The sequence below is a fragment of the Corylus avellana genome, chromosome 9 (genome assembly GCF_965113065.1).
Source record: "Corylus avellana chromosome 9, dhCorAvel1.hap1.2, whole genome shotgun sequence".
Lineage (NCBI taxonomy): Eukaryota > Viridiplantae > Streptophyta > Magnoliopsida > Fagales > Betulaceae > Corylus > Corylus avellana.
The window spans coordinates 2,769,951-2,791,062 of record NC_142498.1 but is presented as its reverse complement, the minus strand read 5'-3'; the positions used below and the strand labels follow the sequence as shown (position 1 = coordinate 2,791,062).

At 34.8% G+C, this 21,112-nt stretch overlaps 2 protein-coding genes across 4 annotated transcripts; one reads left to right on the top strand and one right to left on the bottom strand.

Moving 5' to 3' along the window:
- Positions 1-3,022: 3,022 nt before the first annotated feature.
- Positions 3,023-13,788, top strand: LOC132189132 (topless-related protein 1). 3 transcript variants are annotated; one of them, XM_059603672.2, is made up of 27 exons: positions 3,023-3,222; positions 4,489-4,592; positions 4,682-4,861; positions 4,950-5,063; positions 5,139-5,297; positions 5,481-5,610; positions 5,762-5,882; positions 5,996-6,066; positions 6,137-6,284; positions 6,408-6,517; positions 6,609-6,678; positions 6,774-6,847; positions 6,946-7,041; positions 7,112-7,207; positions 7,726-7,853; positions 7,948-8,012; positions 8,169-8,182; positions 8,377-8,541; positions 8,615-8,677; positions 8,868-9,014; positions 11,060-11,170; positions 11,277-11,459; positions 11,932-12,060; positions 12,133-12,228; positions 12,585-12,773; positions 12,892-13,058; positions 13,300-13,788. In XM_059603672.2, exons 2-27 carry the CDS (start codon positions 4,513-4,515, stop codon positions 13,478-13,480), a joined length of 3,087 nt encoding a protein of 1,028 aa, XP_059459655.2. In that variant the 5' UTR covers positions 3,023-3,222; positions 4,489-4,512; the 3' UTR covers positions 13,481-13,788. The 3 variants fall into 3 exon arrangements, with proteins under 3 accessions (XP_059459655.2, XP_059459654.2, XP_059459652.2); XM_059603671.2 differs by having other exon boundaries at positions 6,002-6,066; positions 7,948-8,182; XM_059603669.2 differs by having other exon boundaries at positions 7,948-8,182.
- Positions 13,789-15,744: 1,956 nt separating this feature from the next.
- On the bottom strand, positions 15,745-20,708 carry LOC132189830 (AmmeMemoRadiSam system protein B). Its single transcript, XM_059604636.2, has 9 exons — positions 20,634-20,708; positions 20,405-20,518; positions 19,089-19,173; positions 18,925-18,993; positions 18,591-18,703; positions 18,121-18,232; positions 17,903-18,046; positions 16,221-16,395; positions 15,745-16,059 (listed from the first exon to the last, which is right to left on the bottom strand). Exons 1-9 carry the CDS (start codon positions 20,665-20,667, stop codon positions 15,925-15,927), a joined length of 981 nt encoding a protein of 326 aa, XP_059460619.2. The 5' UTR covers positions 20,668-20,708; the 3' UTR covers positions 15,745-15,924.
- Between the last annotated feature and the right edge of the window lie 404 nt (positions 20,709-21,112).

Genomic DNA, 21,112 nt, shown 5'->3' with positions numbered 1-21,112 from the left:
GTCATGTCGTATTTTAACATCCATGATTCAAAGAACTCAAATGAGTTAATCCATGGACATCAAATCCTCCGACGAATACCCACGATGGAGAAATCACGAGCAAATGCCGAACAATCAAATAGACATAAGCAAATTCGGTAAACTTTTATAATGGTAAGAACTGATTTATCAAAACCCTAAGCTACAAAATACCAAAAAGTGCATAATTTTCCCTTAAGATTAAAATAAAGATTAATTTCATCATTAGTTTAAGATTAGAGTTCGTAACATGTACTTCTTCCTATAAATTCTACATTCTAACAAGTACTATTGCCTTCAAGCCATTCAAAATTTTAAAAATTTTCTTAACTTTTTTTTTTTTTGGGTAAAGTCCACTTAACCTTTTTAAACGACCAATCCAATAACAATCTACTCCCAAAACTATCAATTATGATAATTTATTCCCTAAACTACCAAAATAATGACAATGTACCCTCCAATGCTAGCAAAATGATGAAATTACCCCTATATAATTTTCAATAAGATAAAAATACCCTTAAAATTTTGAAAAAATAAATAAATTTTAGTATTTTTGTTTTTATTTTAGTAAGTGTAATTTCATCATTTTGTTAAAATTGGGGGTACATTGTCATTGTTTTGGTAGTTTTAGGGGTAAATTGTCGCAATTGATAATTTGAGGGTAGATTGTCATTAGAGTGGTAGTTTGAGAGGGTTAAGTGAACTTTACCCTTTTTTTTGTTTTTTAAAGGTAGACCCCCAAAATTTAATTTTTTACCCCAAAAACATTTTTTCATAATTTTATTTTTAACCCCCCTCACATCAAATTTTTTGGTTCTCGCCTCGTTGAAGCAGGAGGTGGCAGCGGCAAATTTTGGCCCTTGATCGAGTCCTATGAATAACGAGGCTTCAAGTCAATCCATAAGCTATTATGGGTTGACCAATCTGGAATATTGTAGCCCGTTTGGGACAAGCCCAAAACCTTAGCCCGAATGGTACGTAATAGCCCACCATCACCATTTCGAAGAGGAGAAAATAAATCACTTAAATCATAATCCATCAAAAAAACATTAATATTATAAAAATAAAATAAAAAATCTAGAAAATTTTGTAAGAGATTCCATCAAGTTGACTTTTTATTTCCTTAAAGATATATGGTTTAAGAGTAATGCTAGAAGGACTTTTAGGGATAATGTGGCTTTTAAATTTATAATTGAATTAAAAATCCTATTTCTAGCATTACTCATGGTTTAAGCGTACTTTTACCCCCAAAAATTTGAAGTTAACTGTGAAAGATTGATTTAATTATTTAATTAATATTTAAGTATTCTCCCTCACGTGTCAAACTTCTTCTAATAAATGAAGCCCAACACTCAAAATATTTAATTAAAATTGAAAATGAATGACAATATAGAGAAAGTTTAATTTGATACCATATTAAATCATAAATTATCATAAAGATTAAGCTAATAGGAATTTGTTGATTTAATCATCTAATTTTATCACAAAAGCCTAAATTAATAAAAAAAAATTATAAACTTAAACATTTAATTTAAAGTAAAAGTACTTTTTTTTTTTTTTGACATGTCCACACAAGAGGGAAATGAGGGATTCGAACTACCTCTTGAGGACAATAATAGTACATACTGAGTTGATGTCAATGTGCTTATTAGCCTTTGAATTTTTCTTTAACAAAGAGTTGATGGACATTGATCGATAAGCCCAATAAGATGGAGTGTAATATACTAGCACGTAGCATTATTCTTTAATTTATATTATAACATATATTATTTTGGATAGAGCTTTCCTTCAAATTGGGTTTGAAAAATTTCCTCCAACCTAAACTATAATAATGACATGTGTCTCTTAACATGTGAGAAATACATAATTTTTTAATAAAATTTGAGATACACATGTTTTTTTTAATAAATTTTCTTTCTAAAAAAAAATGAGGCTTTCACATACTAAAATGACACATGTCATTATTATAGATTATGTTTGAGAAAATTTCTCCGTCCCAGTTTGGAAGAAAACTCTGTCCTTATACAAGTACATATATTTTAAAAAGATTATTTTATTTTACATAAAAAAAGGTCATAATCTTTGGAGTCAAAAAAAAAAAAAAATGTCAATCTTTAGTAGAAAATTTATGTCTAAAAAATACAAATAAGAGAATATCTTAAAACAAAAAGGGTTAAATACTCCAAACCCCCTTAGGATTTTTCAACTTTATTTTTTCCTCCTTGGGGTTTCATTTTTATCACAGGAGGTCCCAGTGATTTTGATAAATGACCAAGTTAGTCCATCCGTTAGTTGACCGTTATGATTGACACGTGAACCAATCAGATGCTGACACGTGGCACATACTTAATTTTTTTAATTTTTTTTTAAATTAAAAAAAATGTATTTAAAAAAAAAAAAAAAAAAAAATTGGGGGTGATCGAGCCACCCCCATCTGGCCGGATGGGGTTAGCCGAGCCACCCCCAGTACCCACTAGGGGTGGCTCGGCCACCCCGTTGGAGCTAAGGGGGTGGCCGAAACCACCCCCAAGGCTTCATGGGGTGGCCGAGCCACCCCCTGTGGGTATTAAGCTACCCCCAATTTTTTTTTTCCTTTTTTTTAAAATATTTTTTTAATTTTAAAAGAAAATTTAAAAAAATTAAGTAGGTGTCACGTGTCAGCATCTAATTGGTCCACGTGTCAGTCCTAACGGTCAATTAACGGATGGACTAACTTGATCATTTATCAAAACCACATGGACCTCCTGCGATAAAAATGAAACCTTAGAGGGGTAAAAATAAAGTTGGTAAACCTCCTAGGGTATTAGGTAATTAACCCAAACAAAAAACAATGTTATGCGTTTTCTAATTTCCAGTTGTCGGCTGCTGACAAGACCGTTTGCCTCCTGGAGGGACCCACTTCCTTGGACTGCAGTTACAGAGGTTCGAACAGACGTATATAGCTAAAGTGCTTATCACCCCTTGAATTATCGGCCTTTATCTAAATAAGTAGTTGCACTTATCTTCTTGTCCATATCGCCAGTGGCATTTGTCCTTCTCCACAGCACTCGACGGTGCTGACCTAGCTTGAGAGACCCAGAGAGAAAGTTCAAAGAGAAAGCTTTTGATAGTGGTGGCAGTAAAAGGTTTTTAGGATCTTTCAATCTTTAACCGCGATCCTCAGGTCCCTTGTTGGCTTTCTGCTGTGAATCTTGATCATTTCAGGTGGGCTTTGATCAGAAACCTTTTTTGTTGATCTTTCACCTATGCTTTGATCAGAAGCGTTTGGCTTATCTATCAGAAAGCTCTGCTTTGTTTTTAATACCCATCATGTATTTCCTACAAGTTCGCATTTAGTTTATCAGAATCCGGATCTTTTTTTCTTTTTTTTTTTTGTGTAATAAGTTCTTTTCTTGATGATCGGAACCCAGATTTCTCTAATGTTTTCTTTCAAGTATTCAAACTTTTACCGTATGTATTGGTCAAGACGACCATAGAAATCTTTCTCTGTTTTTATTTTTTATTCTGGGTTCATCTCCAATTGATGATGACTCTAACCCTTTGTTTGATTGCGAGAAAACTGATGACTCAGTTTAAATGCTAAGAAAATGAAGAAAAAAGAAATTTTCCCTTATAAAATGAAAATCACCTCCAAAAAGAATCCCTCAGGAAAAGAACATCTGTTTATGGGTCAATTAGTAGGGCTCAAAACCCCAATTTAATTAATTTAGCTGTTTTAAGAGAGGGCTTCTCAAAACTGCAATTATTCTATTTATACTAATGCAGAAATGTGTTAAGCAAAGCCAGTCCCTAAATTTTCCACTTGCTTTAGAAATTTTTTAATCCAGATCAAAGTCCTAACCGTTTGTTTGGTTACCAGATCAAGCTTCATTTGACGAAACTGTTTGCCAGGTTTGATGTGATGAAAAATTTGAAGACTTTAATTTGTAATTTTATTTTCCCACGTTTCTACAACAACAGAACAGTACTTATTTTTTCTTTGTCCTTTTCATCTGTTCACATAGCCAATTGATCTCAAATAATGATCATCCCTTGACAAAGAGTAGGTCTCTGTTGAATTAGGATTGAATATTCTCAACGTTAAATTGTTTCATTATCTGTGCTTGATAGGAATTTTATCCTCCATTTGGTTGCCAAGGGAACGTGAAAGGTCTTCTTTTTTTTTTTTTTTTCTCTCTTAATGATGTACTGGTATTGTGTTGTGAAACAAGAAGGCCTATTCTAGCTAAGAACAACATTTGTAGTACTTCAGTTAATTGGGTCATTTGCTTCTTTTTCTCCTTTTTTTTTAATGGTTTTTTGGGGGGATTTCTTCTATCTTCTTTTGTTTTTTGTCTTTCTTTTTTACTCCCCTAAATTTTGTTAGCATCAAAATGGAGCTGGGTTCTACATTTTTTAGATATGATGTTTATATAAATGTGTAGTTTCTTTATGGAAATTTGGATTCATTTGTTGTACTTGGAGGTTTAGGAGACAAGAAAGGACATTCTGGGGATGTCTACTCTCAGCAAAGAGCTTGTCTTCTTAATCTTGCAGTATTTGGAGGAGGAAGGTTTCAGAAAAGCTGCTCACATGTAGGTTTCTCTCTCTCTCTCTCTCACAGACACACAGAGATTCACACACACCCTCTTTAAATTGAGCAAGTTTCTTTTTCAATGTATAGACTTGAGCGCGAAAGTGGATACTACTTTGACATGAAATATTTTGAGGAATTGGTGCTTGGTGGGGAATGGGATGAGGCTGAGAGTTATTTTTCTGGTTTCACAAGTGCCAGTGACAATAGGCACTCGACCAAGGTTTATTTTGAAATCAGGAAGCAGAATTTTATCGAGGCACTTGACAAGTAAGCTTGTTATATTATTTTATCGTTCTCATGTAAATATGATGTTTGAAGCCTTGTGTCTACGTGAAATTGCTTGATTCTTTTGTAGTAATGATCGAGAACAGGCGTTAGGTATACTCATGAAGAGACTAAAAGTTTTTGCCCCAGATCATGAGGAGATGTTCAAAGAAATGACTCTGCTATTAACATTCAACGATATAAGGTATCACTTAGTAACTAAGTTTCAGATGTGGTGATATGCTCAGATGAGCTTTATTTTGTTGCGTGGGTATAACAGGGAACATGATGCACTTTCTGGATATGGAGATACGAAGTCTGCAAGAATGATGTTGATGTGTGAACTCAAGAAAATTATTGAGGCAAATCCTATTTTCCATGGCAAACTGAAGTTTCCTAGCATCCAAAGTCAGAGGTTGCGTCGTCTCATTAACCAAAGGTAATATTTTTTAATCTCTTTTTATTTAAAAAGAAAAAAAAGGGAATTGGATTAAGTGACTTATATATCACTTGTTAGACCTGTTCAGCTTCTTGGATACTTAGATATTCGTTAAAACATCTAGCCATGTTTATCGTTCATTGAGAGAGAAGTGAGAACTGATTATAGTATGTGAATTAACAGCTTGAATTGGCAGCATTTACGTTGTAAAGATCCTCATCCAAATCCTGATATAAAAACCCTTTTGATGGATCATGTTTGTCAACCACAACACAACTTTTCATGTGCCCAATCAACTGAGAACAATTCATTGGTAAGATCTGTACTGAAAAGCTGGAATTTTCTCCCTGAAGTTTTCCTCTTTCATTACCCAATTGATTCTTGTATAGTTCATGACCAAAACAACTGAATTATTTTTGTAGTCTTTTTTATTCTTTTAATAATGCTCAAAATTTATGTTTTAGCCTTCTCAAGCCACACCACTTCCAGTTCCAACTTCTTCTGACGATTGGAATTCCAGTCCATCTACCATAACAAAATCTGCTTTTCTTGGAGCTGTCTGTCATGGTGCTCCAAAGAACGCAGGTTGAGGATTCTTAATCTTACATAGTGTTTCTGGTAGGCTCAGATTTTAGTTCATATTTTGCCCTAATTACACATTGCACAATTGTTTGTTTCCCCTGGCTACCCTTTTTTAGCTACAGCTGTGGAGGTTCTCGAGGATTCTGATAAAATGTCCACAGGAAGGCCCTCTGGCACCTTGGATGAGGTAAGCTGGATCAATGCTTTCTGCAACATACAAAGATGTTTTTTCCGACCTAGGTTATGTATATGTGCAGGCGACTTCAATTGTCACTAATCCTGGTCGAAGTCACAACTCAGTGTCCATACCAAATGACTTGCCCAAGACTGTTGCAAGGACATTGAACGAGGAAACATCTCCAATGAGCATGGATTTTCATCCTGTTCAGCAGACCGTTCTGCTAGGTTGACTTATATGAAATTTTGTTTCTTTTGTGATAATTTGGATTTATGGAGTGATTACTTGAGATAACTATTTGTCTCTGGAGATGGAATCTACTCATGAATGCTGCTAACATGTTCTTTTAGTTGGAACCTGTGCTGGAGATGTAGGGCTGTGGAATGTACATTCTGGGGAAAAATTGCTTTCAAGAAATTTTAAGGTTTGGGATATTGAAGCATGCTCAACGACATTCAAGGTACATCCCCTTTCGCAGTGTGATACTGTAATAGCAAAAATTTGGTTTGTTTACAGAATCTAAAATCTGAACTGATCTCAACTTCTTTTAGGCAGCTCTATTAAATGATCCGCAAGTCTCTGTCAATTGTATCATGTGGATTCCTGATGGTTCCTTATTTGGTAAGCGCATGGATGTTGAAATGCTGCAGTGTTAGCCACTGATTTTATTATTGCCTTTTGGCAATCCCAAGCATCATCGCTTTGCATTTCATCAGGGGTTGCATATTCGAAGCATATTGTGCAATTATTTTCTTATCATGGTGGAGATGACACACGACAGCAATTGGAGGTATCCTTCTTTTTTTTCTTTTTTTCTTTTTTTCTGTTTCTACTTTCATGATACTATAAATATTTATTTAATTCTAATGCATAATTTTCCACATTTAGATTGATGCTCATGTTGGCGGTGTTAATGATCTAGCCTTTGCTGCCCCTCACAGGCAACTTTTGGTCATAACATGTGGAGATGACAAGATGATTAAGGTTCATTTATTATCCCAGTTAGTATACTTTCATGGTCATAAACTGACATTTTCACTACTATTTATCTAAGGTTTGGGATGTGGTTACCGGTACCAAACAATTTTCTTTTGATGGTCATGATGCTCCTGTTTATTCTGTCTATCCTCATATCAAGCAAAATATTCATGTAAGGACTACTCTAGATTCTCTCACTGACTGCGATAATATTTAAAAGGGAAAATTACTTTTTACCCTCCTAAAGTTGGCAGCGATTTTCAATACGAACCCTAAAGTTTCAATTTTTGCAATCCACCCCCCCAAAATTCTAAATTTTTGCAATTTAACCAATTGTATCCAAAACTTTCCATATTGCCTATAATTTTTTATTTTTTTATTTTTTATAAAAAATTTTAAAAAAACATTCGGGGTGGCTATGGCCATCTTGGCCATTTTTGCACCCCGTAAATTTGTTTTTTTTGTTTTTTTTTTTTTTTTATAAAAAATAAAAATAGGGGCAATATGGGAATTTTGGGATAATATTGGTCGAATTGAAAAAAATTGAAACTTTGGTGTTCGAATTGAAAAACGCTATCAACTTTGGGGGGGGGGGGGTAAACTGTAATTTTTCCTATTTAAAATTTGGTTTATTTGATGTAATTTTGGATTCCTCTCGTACACAAGTCTTTTTATGCTTTTATGCCTTAGGTTGTTTTTTCAACATCCGTGGATGGTAAAATCAAGTTATGGTTATATGATGCTTTGGGAGCCAGAGTTGATCATGATGCACCTGGTCTTGGTTGCACAAAAATGGCTTATAGTGCTGATGGTAAAAGGTTTGTTCTATTGGACCTTTCCTCTCACTGGAATATTATGTGCTATCATATTTTTACTGGAAAGTAATGTCGTTGTCATGGAATACTTTGCTAGGCTTTTTTCCTGTGGTACCAGTAAAGATGGACAGTCATTTCTTATAGAATGGAACGAAAATGAAGGTACTGCAGAAAGAGTTTACCAAGGACTTGTTAAATGTCTTTCATCTGTTGTGCAATTCACCACAATCAAGAACCAATTTTTGGCTGCTGCTGACAATCACGTGATTAAATTTTGGGATATGGACAATGAGGAGCTTTTTACAACTATTGATGCAGATGGAGGCCTACCAGTAAGTTCTTCAGTGGTGTCTTGATTCATATTTTGGATGTTATTCATTTAAAGTAACGTTGATGTCGATGGACGTCTTGGTTCTCTACCATCTTTTGTACTTCGAGTGGTAATTGATAGCTAACTGTAATTAACTGTACTAAACAAGAATAATGGTGATCTAAACTGTACATCTACATCTTTTCTGAGATTTAGGCAAACCCACATATATGCTTCAACAAGGAGGGCACATTATTGGCTGTTTCTGCAAATGAAAACAGAATCAAGATCTTGGCAACGGATTATGGTCTTCAGTTGTTGCAAACATCTGAAAATTGTTCTGGAGGTGCCTCTCAGGTTCTCTCTGAAAAATTGAGGAAGGTCAGTATATTAAACTTACTCTTGTTGCTTCTGGTAGAATATTTTCCCACCTAATGCTTTTAGTTTCATGCAGCTTGTTATTAATCCAATTACAGTTGGTGGTAGTGCTGGAGTTGCTGAGGGAGGTCTTCCCATGGTGAGTAATCATGGAATAATCTATTTAATATTAATGTTCTATCTCATCCAGCATAATCATAAGCCTGATGTGTCAGAATTCAATCTCTTTCTACATCATCATGATTTCGGAATATGCCTTACTGCCATGACTTAATAAGTATTTTATCATCAGTTATGAAGTACCATAAAAAATAATTGGCTTTCTTTAGGATGGGGATGCAAAAAACTTGAACGACGTGGAATCTAAATCTACTGGAGAAGTCATTAACAAATCAAAGGTTTGGAAGCTTCTTGAAATTAACAGTTATTCTCAGTGCCAGTACTTGCGACTCCCTAAGCATGTGAAGACAAAAAAAGTATGGCACTCCTTTGTCCCAACTTCTCTTATTTCATTGATTATTTTTATAATGTTATTGGATATATCTATCTAGCATTATATTTCTTGCTAAACTGTGCCTGGTGGGCAGATATTAGCAGATTGCTCCTACCCAAATTATTTATAAAAATCATACCAGCAAAATCGAAACTGCTGACAGTTTTTACGCTCTTTGGAAGTTTTTTGCAGTCTTAATATTTTTTTAATACCTTATTTGGATTTCTAATTGCACAAATCCAATGATTATAAGTACTTTACTCTCAACAAAAACTTAACTTCCTCAATGCTGACAATGATTTTCTGCAATTGATGTAGTTGAAAAATCTATCCTGTAATGAGGTATAAATGTGTTCAGCACTTTCAACTCGTTGGGATGCGATAAAGTTATAAAAATAAAAAATCTAGGGAGAGCATGCTAACAACTCTATAAATTTTGTTTCCATTCCGAGTTCATTTACATGCCGTTTTGTTGCCTAGAATCTAGGAGAGAGAAAAAAAAATTTGTAAACTGCAAAGATTCCATATCTTGTCCTATTCTTCAGATGTTAGTTTGATAAACTAAATGTTGGGGTTATCCCACATCGATTCTGGAAGAGGTTGATAATCAATTTATAAGTGTAAGAGAAAACATCACTTCTTAAGCTAACTTTTAAAGTTGAGATAGGCTCAAGACCACCTAACACTGTTATCAGAGCTCTTGTTTACCAACAGGTCTCGGCCCAATAGTCCACAGGAGAAACGGGTTGTCATTGTTTCGACCCAGGGCCTGATGTGTGAGGGAAAGATTATTGAGGTTATCCCACATCGGTTGAAGAAGGAGCTGGTGGTCAGTTTATAAGTGTGAGGGAAAGCTTCACCTCTTAAGCTAACTTTTGGGGTTGAGATAGGCTCAAGATCACCCAACATTAAATTCTGTTTTTAGGAGAACAAAACACTTTTCTGCTGGTACAAGTAGTGATAATAGGGGCTAATTGGTGATTTGGATTTTGCACAAGTCCAGTTGGTACGATGTCTGTGCTGATGGCTGATATAGCAAGCATAACTGTTAAAGAGTATATCAAGACTATCCCTAATCCTTTCTAGATGTGAAATAATTTCATTCTTTATCTTTTCAGTAGAGCGATACTTATACAACCATCTTTGACATGAAAGGAAGGTGGAGCAAAACTTAAACTTAATTGCAATGGATAAGTAGTAAAATTAGAAAGAAATGTGTGGGAAGTGGAGGTCAGCCTTATATTTGAATATCGAAAGATCCAAGGCTAAAAATAATTTAATAGAAGAAATAGCTCGAACTGTACAAGTTTCCATGTAAGTTTTTTAATTCATCAAAAGGAATTGTTTGCAATTACTGACTCCAACATAAGGATTGCTAATACATGATCTAGGCAGATAAGTGTGTACTAAATTAAGTGCATGATATGCTTGCACCAACAAGCCTCTTATCTTTAAAATATTCTTAAATTTATTGAACTCAAATTGAGATCAATGGTGTAGTTGATTATTCAAATCAGACCTTCCAATTCAACAGTTTGAGAAGTTATATTATAAAAGGAATATGCCCATTATTGACTTTTAAGGAAAGAACATCTTGGTAAGAATCAAGTACAATGATAAGGGATTAGTAACCAATGTGATGACATTTAATACAGGTGTAAAGACTTCAATTCACTAATGCATCTGTTTAGCACTTAATCCTTATGTTTTTGTGTCATGCATGAATTGAATGACTATACGATCATAATGCATTATATGTACAAATGAGTGACATGGTTAATTTAAGGTACTAAAGCTGGTTATTGAAAAAACCAGATTAATGGAGGATCCAATGAAATTTAAGGAATATTGAATCTGATTAACAGACAACAAATGAAACATAAGTTATTTTAGTAATCCCTTAAATCAAGGTGGGGTGTTCAAAAATGTTTACAACCAGACATTCACAAACATCTAGGTTTTTTAGGTTTTATCTTGCGCATTAAGTTTAATATAAATTTTACTCAGCTGCCTCTTTGACAACTGCAGATCTCAAGACTGATCTACACACATTCAGGTAATGCCATTTTGGCTTTGTCATCAAACGCCATTCATCTGCTTTGGAAATGGCCACAAAATCACCTTAATTCAAGTGGCAAGGTAAAGGGAAACTGTTAATAGTTCATATGCCATCTGGAGTTTTTATTTTGCCTGAAAGTTGAATCTGGAAGTTGATAACTTCATTGTGATGAGATATTGAATGTAGGCAACAACCAAAGTTCCCCCTCTATTGTGGCAACCAAAGAGCGGCTTACAACTCATGAGCAATGACCTTACGGGCCCCAACACAGAAGAGGCTGTGCCCTGTTTTGCTTTGTCCAAGAATGGTTCATATCTCATGTCAGCATCAGGAGGGATGATTTCCCTGTTCAACACAATAACATTTAAGGTAATTAGGTAAGCTTCATAAATGAAATTAGTGCATGGTGCATTGTAGCAGTTGCAAATTTTCTGTTGCTGTTTGTTATCATTACAAATTTACTAAATATTAAGAAATCCACAATCCTTCAAAAGTATTCATTTATACCATAAAATCCCCATTTTGCTTTGAAAGTAACAGATTATTCCATATTTTTCTAGGATGACAACATATGTTCTTTTTATTATTCTATGAACTTGCAGTATCAACCTCACAACCACGAAACTTCTTGACCCTTTTCTTATTCTAGATTATTTCTAAGAAGTTTGTTCCAAGTGGTTTGCTCAATATCTGCCAAATATTGTTCATTAACATCATAAATATTTTAATTTTCATGAACCAAATAATGTTAAAAATGTCCAGTTTCTCGACATACTTAGACATTGCTTACCACTATGTTGGGATCTACTGATCATATTCTCAAACTTTCTTGATAAAACAGACCATGATGACTATCATGCCTCCACCACCTGCAGCAACATGTCTTGCTTTCCACCCTCAAGATAACAATATAGTTGCTATTGGCATGGACAATTCCATAGTTTTGATTTACAATGTCCGCTTGCATGAGGTAAAATTTGTATCCATAAAAGACTAATGCATACACTGTACTTTTTTAAATGTTATCACTTCATGCATGTAGGTCAAAGGCAAGCTTGAGGGTCACTCTAAAAGAGTAACTGGCCTTGCCTTCTCTAATGCTCTGAATGTACTTGTTTCTTCTGATGCAGATGCTCAGGTTAGTATTTGATATGTCATGCCATGCATATTTTGAATCAGTACTAGTATTTCAAACAAAGCTAATGTTTTGTTCTGTTTTATTTTTACTCCCAAAACTATGCACTTTGTCTTCTATGGTTCATGTTCCTCCTGATGATTGATTTTCCAGGCACATCAAGTGTATTCCCCGAGGGAGGGAATGATCAAGCAAACTACTGACCATCAGTACTTAAATAAGGGGAAAATAATAAAAATAAAAGACCTGAATAAAAATAAAAGACATGGGGATGATTATTTTTAGTGTTTATGAAATCAACCCAACTCTAGTGGAAACTCCAATGATAATCTGGACTAAAAATGTCCTTTTTTCTGCAGCTTTTTGTCTGGAACTCTGTTTCATGGGAAAAACGTAAAAGCAGATTATTTCAGATGGCTGGTGGAAAGTTACCAACATCACCATCAGACACCCATGTCCAGTTCCACCAGGACCAGAACCACTTCCTTGCTGTACACAAGACTCATCTTGGAATATATGAAGCAAGAGAATTAACTTGTGTTAAACAGGTTTCTGCTCTCTCTCTCTCTCTCTCTCTCTCTCTCATATGATAATGAGGTCTTTTTTGATTGTTCGCTGTTCTTTTAAGGAGACAAAATTGTCACAAGTTTTTTTTTTAATATACAGTGGGTTTCCGGAGAATTTTCTGCACCCATCTCCGACGCAACTTTCTCATGTGATAACTGGATGGTGTATGCCAGCTTTGTGGATGGAAGTGTGGCCATTTTTGATGCTCTGAATCTCGAACTGCATTGTCGGATTAATCCTACTGCTTACCTTCCTTGCAATGCAAGGTACACCACATACTTCATTAACTGATCCTTATTTACAGTGTCCCGAGGCATACCTTCATGGCTGGCTATATGCTGGTTTTCCAATCCATTGTTAACTCAAATAACATTATACAGTGCATCTTTCTTCTTTGTTTCCAAAGTTATGCCCTAACCTATAATGTTTACAATTAAGTAGCCCACCAGAACTTGAGAAGGATCTTGACACACAGACCCCTGACAAATTCATCTATTTGATGTGCAGTTCCAATGTCTACCCGCATGCTATTGCTGCACATCCACACAAACCAACCCAGTTTGCTGTGGGTCTTACTGATGGTGAGGTTTATGTCTTTGAACCTCAGGAGATTGGAGGTAAGTGGGGCATGCTGCCATTGGTTGATAGTGGATCAACCACCAGCATGCCTGTGGAATCTGAGAGTTGAGAAACCCCATCCTTGACTAAAGAAGCAAAAATTTGGCTTGAGTTCATAAATAGATATATATAGTTATATAGGTACTATTTTGCTGAGAAAGTTCATAGACAAGCAAATATTCTCATTTGTTCTCTTTTCTTTCTGCTCGTTTGTATTCCTTCCCCCTCCCCTGTATTGCTGAATGCCTGTGTTGAGAAATAGTCCTAAACACACTGGTCATGATCCCCAAATAATATATTCTGTGAGACCTCCTGAACATTTATAGCTTTACATATTAACTTTAATAAATGTCCCTCTCTTATAGTTCCTCTCTTTAATGGACTAATTATATGGTATTGAAATTGTATGGAATTTCTGGACTAATGTTTTTTCTCCCTAATTGAGGGTCTCTCTTATGAGTAGATTTAAAAAATAATAATAAAAAATAAAAAATAAAAAAAAAAGAACCGAATTGATTGCAATTGCTTCAGAAACTTTGTTTATTTTGTATTTTGTTTTTTAAAATTAAAAAAGAAGGAAAAAGTTGTGCTCAAGTTGGGCAAAAAAATTGGGTCTTTAGCATTTCCCAACACGCTCGTCCTTTTGGGGTCCTAGGTTGAGCTGACATTTAATTTAATTTAATTTATTTTTAAATGCCAACTCAGCCCAGAAGACTATAATCATTTCATTAATGGATAATGGTTTTTTATATTTCATAAGACTCTAGTAGAATTTTTAAACCCTAACCATTTATATGATTGAGAGTTTACCATCTCTCGAGCATTTTAATATGAGTTTAACTTCAATGTAATCAGTGCATAAAAGTGGGGTTTTGCAGCACCCAATAGGATAAAAACACATCACATAAAGCAAAAAAAAAAATCCGCACTTGATTTTCTCTTCTCTCCCACTTTCTCTTCTCTGGTTCTTCACTGAAAATTTTTGCAGCCTCCTCTTCTCTTTCTCTCCCACTTTCTCTTCTTCTCTCTCCTTCTCTGGGTCACGCCGGCCAGACCACGGCAGAGCAAGACCCACAACATGGCTCTATCACCGTGATCTCCAGTTTTAGGGCAATAAAATCCCAAAAAGGGTTAACCTTCCCTCTAGGTTTTAGTTTTGAATCAAAAAGTGAGTTTTAAGGCATTAGAAACGAATTTTATGGCATTAGAATCAATTTTTTAGGCTGAATTTGGCAGAAAAGTCATCGGAAAGGGTGACCCAAAGTCGCCGGAGAGGTGACTGGGTCACACCTGACCCAACGGTTGGGACTGGCATAACCCAACCGTGGGTCACGCTTAACTCATCGACTAGGTTTGCCGCCGCTGGTGGGTTTGTTGTCGCCGGGCAGGTGGTTTAGTTGTTTGTTTGTTATTATCTGATGTTTCGATCTTATTTTGTTAAAATAAAATGGGTGATATGTCAGACTGTCAGCACACGAATGGATACTGCAAAATACCCATTTTGTGCACCGACCGCATGGTAGAGCTTCTCTTTTAATATTTTTTTAATCCACTGTATCTCATTAAATTGTAAAATTTGAATCATTAACGATTAGAATTTAAAAAATTTCACCATGGCATGTACACTACAGAAGCATGCGACGTGATAAAATATCTCGAGCAAACTATTGGATCATCACAAAGACATCTTAATTCTCCTTCCAAAACCAAAATATTCACATCTCAATACACAAAACACTGAAAACTACTTTCATTTTTTTTTGTCACATTGAAACACTTTTTTAAACAAAAAAAAACACATTTGAAAATACATTAACACAGAACCGACTGTTTTTTATGACCACCAAAGCTAAATCATGCTATGTCAAGACATCATTGAGCTACAATAGACCCATCTATTATTGCCACCCCCACCATCCCCGTTGACAAATATTTGTAGCTAATTCATTCAAACACATATAGTAACGGCACATGTATCCCTTAACATATGAGACGCACGGGACACATGTCACTTTATTAGACGGGTTTGTATGAATTAACAACAAACCAGTTTGTAACAAATTTATGTCCATCCAACAAGGGTCTTTGACGATATCATCTTGTAACGAAAGCAAGTCACACATCATTAGTTTGAGCTCAGTAGATGATATCTCATTGAGAAAATAGAAAGAATATTAGAAAATGGACATAAATTTCCTCCAACCTACTTCAATAAATGTCAAGTGTCATTTCTCACACTTGTCACTTATTAAAATAGGTCGAAAGACATTTCCTCCGAACTAATTTGGAGGAAATTTGTGTCCTTAGAAAAAAGAGTTGGCTCAATACATCAAGTGCAGCAAAAGACAGAGGAAATAGATTGGCAGGATGATCCATTTTTAGCAATAAACATATAAACAGGGAAGGCAGGTACCAACATTCGCTGGTTCTTGCATGAGATTAAGGTCAAGTATTACAGCCAATTGAAATTAAATTAAATTTCTCAGTATATTAATGGGAGATATGGCAACACACTTAAGCTTCAAGCATATCCACCTTCGCTGCTGCAGATGCATAACTTACGCTGCTGTCTCTCATACTTTTGCATTGACTTGACTGCTCGTACCGCAGAAATTTGACATTTATCTTGGTTGAGCAGTTCCTCAGCATCTGATGAAATTGACAGGAATATATTTATTCAGGAAACTCTTTGCTATCTAGGTAAACCAGCTGAACTCTTTAACAAGATGGTCAAATATTTCAGAATGCCAAACACTTTTTAGCCTCTAGAAATGGCTCAAAGTTTTTCGGAGAATTTGAGGTGCACTTACATGAAGGAAAACGCTAATGGGATGGCGTCCACAAATGGTGTTGTCATATTCCATCAGATATTGTTTGAATGCATCTGGATCTCCTGTCTCTATTATCTCCATGCCCATCCTGTCCAAGGACTCGATTGATTTGTATATGGCCCCATGTTTCTTGTCATAGTGCGTGTAATTGAATCTGACACAGAACAGACAAGTGAAGATATGTAAAGATAGAATATCCAATTAAACTGACCAAGCAAACTAACAGGGAATCAAACCCAGCTTCATACACATATTCAGCAAGCATGTATGGTAGATGGGAAATAGCAAAATATGTACCCAAAAATAATCTATAAATAACATTTACCTCTGATCTGTTTCATAAGTTCACAAACCATATCTAACATTTACATGGTGTATGGTTTACGGAATTTAACATTCCCAGCATCCACATTCTTGGGAATCTAGATTCCCATAAATGTGACTATTCCCATGTTTGGGAGCGATTAGGAATTTGTTAGAATTCCTGAGAATATGAAATTCTCATGTTTAATTTACTCCTAGGTATCCTGTAAGAATTATTTATTCTTCTCAAAATATTTTTATCTTTCTCTCTTCAAGTGCATAAGGCTATTTGATAAAAAAATAAAATAAAATAACAAAAAAATAAAAATAAAATAACAAAAAATGACAGAATAAAAACTATATATAAACTATGATTGTTTTTTTTCATTTCCTAATATATAAACTGTTTATACCATTTGATTTATTTCGTTTATTTTTCATCTATAACCAAATAAAACATGTTCTCCATTTTGTGAAATAAAATAATTCCCCATTTTTATATACAGATTTTCCGATCATTTCTTTTTTTTTTTTTTTTTTGGTGTGGAATAAATAGTTCCTCATTTTTGTATGCAAATTTTACAAATGGTCACAATCAAAACCTTAAAAAGTAGCATTAAAAAAAATAACCATAATAAAATTATCACATAGTCTAGCTTTTCTTGTATAACCACGACACTACCCAATAAAAAAAATCAAAACAAATAAATAGTAGCATCAAAAAAGTTTAATGCCTTATTTAATAAAAATGCATGGGATGTGGCCATAGGAATGTGGATTCCCTCAACATATGTGCAACCGAACGAAGTAATCTTTTAGGATTCCCAAGGATTCTTAAAAGATATACAAACGTTCCATTATCTAATATTCATATTAAATATTAAGGACAACTTCTTAATATACAACCCCACTTTGATGGTGTAAAGCATTTTACAATAAATAGAATGATGCTAAACATAAAAATGCCACAGTAAATCTCAGAAATGCACTACGCTTGGCAACAAGAATTTGAATATTGATTGCAACAAAGAATAAGGCTTCAGAAAAAAATGAAAGGGGAAAGGGAGTTTGTGCAGCCAGTTAAGTTCAGAATCTAAATGCTCCCACGTGCGTCTATGTGGGGTGGAGAGAGAGAGAGAGAGAGAGAGAGAGAACAATGCATGCAGTATATATGTATAATATATAACATTTATCATATGCAAGTACTTATATGTGTATATGCATGTTTATAGTTATGTCTCAGGGTGGCAATGGAAGAGTGTAACTGATCAAAAACAAGCATTATAAACTGAAATCTTAGAGAAACTTGAACTACCTAAAGGAGCAAATGTGTTGGTAAATGTGTAAACAAAACATACCGAGAACCCCAATGACAAAAATCTGAGGACACAGAGAAGAAATTATTTGGATCATCCACATATTTGGCAAGCAGCCGTCCATAGAAGGCTTCATTTTCGGCACTAAGAGCACCAACCAAAATGGGTACAACTTTTACCTGGTGCCTGATCAGCATCATCTAAAGTCAGCTTCAACGAAGATGTTTGGAGAATAGAACTTGAATAGCTAAAGAAATTACCCCTCAAATACTTTAGCAATATATGGCAAGTGCATTTCCATGCTATGTTCAGCCTCATCAATGAGAATATCCATCATTTCAAATTTTCCGGTGGCTTTTAGCTCCTCAATGACTAAGATGAAAACAAACGTTGATTTCTTAAAACAAAAATCATAAATGAATGACAAAAAAAAAAAAAAAAAGATAAAAGAAATATCACAGTTCAAACAAAATTGAACTATTGAAAACACATTTAAAAAAATGTGTGCATCAACTCGACAAGCAGTGATATATGAGCAAAACATGCATGAATGCATACAAGCATTGATATATGTTAAACTTTAGAGCCAAGCTCACCAGTCCACAATACCCATGTTATCCTCCGCATTTTCACATGAAACTCACGTTGCATCTGTTATTAAAGCTTATTCTTACAAAGGAATTCTGGAAGAACACAAGTCAAGCACATGTAAAAATTAATGTGGCAATACCTTCCAAATCAATAGGTAGGTCCCCTATGGGTGTCTTGTAAACTGTTGCTGTTGAAAGAGCACATTTTGGAGTATAATGGTGATGAGATGGACCAAGAAGGAACACCCGAGAACTGAAATTGTAAGCATTCTCATATTAGCAACCAACCGGGCAGAAAACAGGAATCTTTCCAAATAGTTATTCTAATTTAGTAAAATTAAGCCATCCCACAATTATACATGATCCCTTGTATCATGAAACTACAAGTTGAAGCCAATGAGAATCAATGTTACATAGAGCTTAAGCAAAACAAGAGGGGAAAAGGGGGGAGGCAGCGAGCAAGAAGAAACAGACATGTTTGTCGGATCTATGTTTCCAAATGCATAGGCAGCAGCTCGACCTGAATATGAGTAACCTGCATGCCTGTGGGTTCAGTGCCACCAGAATAATTATGGAATACGTTAGAATTGTCATTAACACTTGGAGAAGCACAGCATTAGAGGTCCATAATAACTTACGGAGCAATTACACCTCTTACATCAGGAGATTTTTCCAGGCCAGATGCCCTCAGCCATCCTTCAAGCTCTTCTGCTAATTTCTTGGCTGAAAAGGAAAAGACAATGATATCAGAACCACTTTCCACATAGTTATAAAGATGTTTGCCAACACAAAGAAGAACACACATATACTTCTTTAAACAGCATACACAATCTTTCCAAATAGCCTTAAGAACATGTGCAAACTTCTGTAAAGGCGAATGCATGCAGAAACTATTCCTTCTAGTGTGTCATTACAACATCTACTAATCAATGTTTCTGCATGCACATACACACCAGTAGAAGAGAATTCGAGTTTGTCATGGTGGTGGCTGTGTACGAATCATCAAAATTATTAACAGAAGTGATAATTTTGATCAGAATATAAAGAGTTTGAATACAATAAAGTTATGTAATCTGAACTTCCTTTTAGGATATTATAACAATAAAGGATGAAAATGTTCAACCCTTAGATAGTCTTACCAGTAAATAAATAAAGCATGTATCAAATTTACTTAATACTGAACTACGATGGATTTCAATGTACTTCATATTAACATTAGTTGTTTTCTAATTTACTCTTATGTTTTAGACAGATGAAGTAGTGGAGTATTCAAGTTAAGAGTATTTGAATCACAACAGCAACCATTTTTCACACTTAAGTAACATGTTACTATAACGCAGTACTGCTAAGTGCTAACACTAAAGTTGTAATGAACCAGTAATAATTCATGCTTTCTGGGTTTCTTCCATCTGGGCTAATTGATGATTAAGATGTGTTTATTCAATAGCTAGACCTCATTGCCATTAGGATTTGTAATCCATAAACCTCTTCCAAAGTTTGTTAACATTCAACTCAGCAATCAAGTAGTCACTGCTTGGAAGTTTTGCCTGAAAAGCGTGCCGCTATGCAGTTTTCAACCAGACCGACACCTTTTTACAAACACTTAATGCTACACTCAAAATCCTCATCAACCAAACCCTCTTTTCATGAAAAATCCTACATGACAAGTCCTCCACTCTACTAGTCCAATGAACATATACCTTGTGGTAAAAATAAAAAATAGAAAATCAATTAATTTTCCCAAAAGCAATCCAAAAATTTGACATCACACTATCACCTCAAAACCCAGTAGCCCTTTAATTCAAATATACCTCATTGCATGCAACTCGAGTCCCATAAAGCCGCAATCTTTTGGGGAAAAAAAACCATTTTTTTCTTTGGTTTTCCCAGTAACCAAACAGATGGGTATACATTTTAACTTAAAAAGGTCTGTAAATATGTGAGAGAGACTTACGATTGTCAGTGTACCAAGAACCAGCATGGGATGCTCTTCTGACGTTCTCCATCTTCACAAATTTCGAAAGAAGAAGACGAAGAAGATCAATGATTTGGGATCGGATAGAGAACCCTAAATTTGATATTATATCAAACAATCAACCCTTTTTCTTTTTGTCGAGAGATTATAATAAAGAATATATATTTATATTTATATAATTGAGAAGTCTTCAAGAGTGAGAACTAACACAAGAACCAGAAGCTCTTTCTTTTGATTCTCATTCTTTCTCTACATCTGGGACAAGTAATTCTTTCTCTCACTCTCTTTTGGGGTTTCAATCGTCTACAGTTATTGCCGGATTCATCAGGCTGTCTGTATATTACACTGAAGAATTTTAAATAGATGAACGGTTGAGATATGTACATCTAATAGTGATGTATGGTCATGATGCGTCTCAGAGTTCGAGATTTCCCTTCTAACCGGTGTTCGCATGGTATTCATTGTAGTGTCGGTCTCGTAGTGTGTGCTCCTTTGAATTTGAGATTTTAAATTAAAGCACAACTATGGACAGAAATTTCCATAGAGAAAGCGTATTAAATTTTTGGGAAAAATATAAAAAAAGCCTCTTAAACTATCAGTCGTTTTTTATTTAGTCTTTTAATATTCTAAAAGTGATAAAGTAGCCTTCAAATTATCAAATTATTGCATTTTGGCCACTCCGTTAGT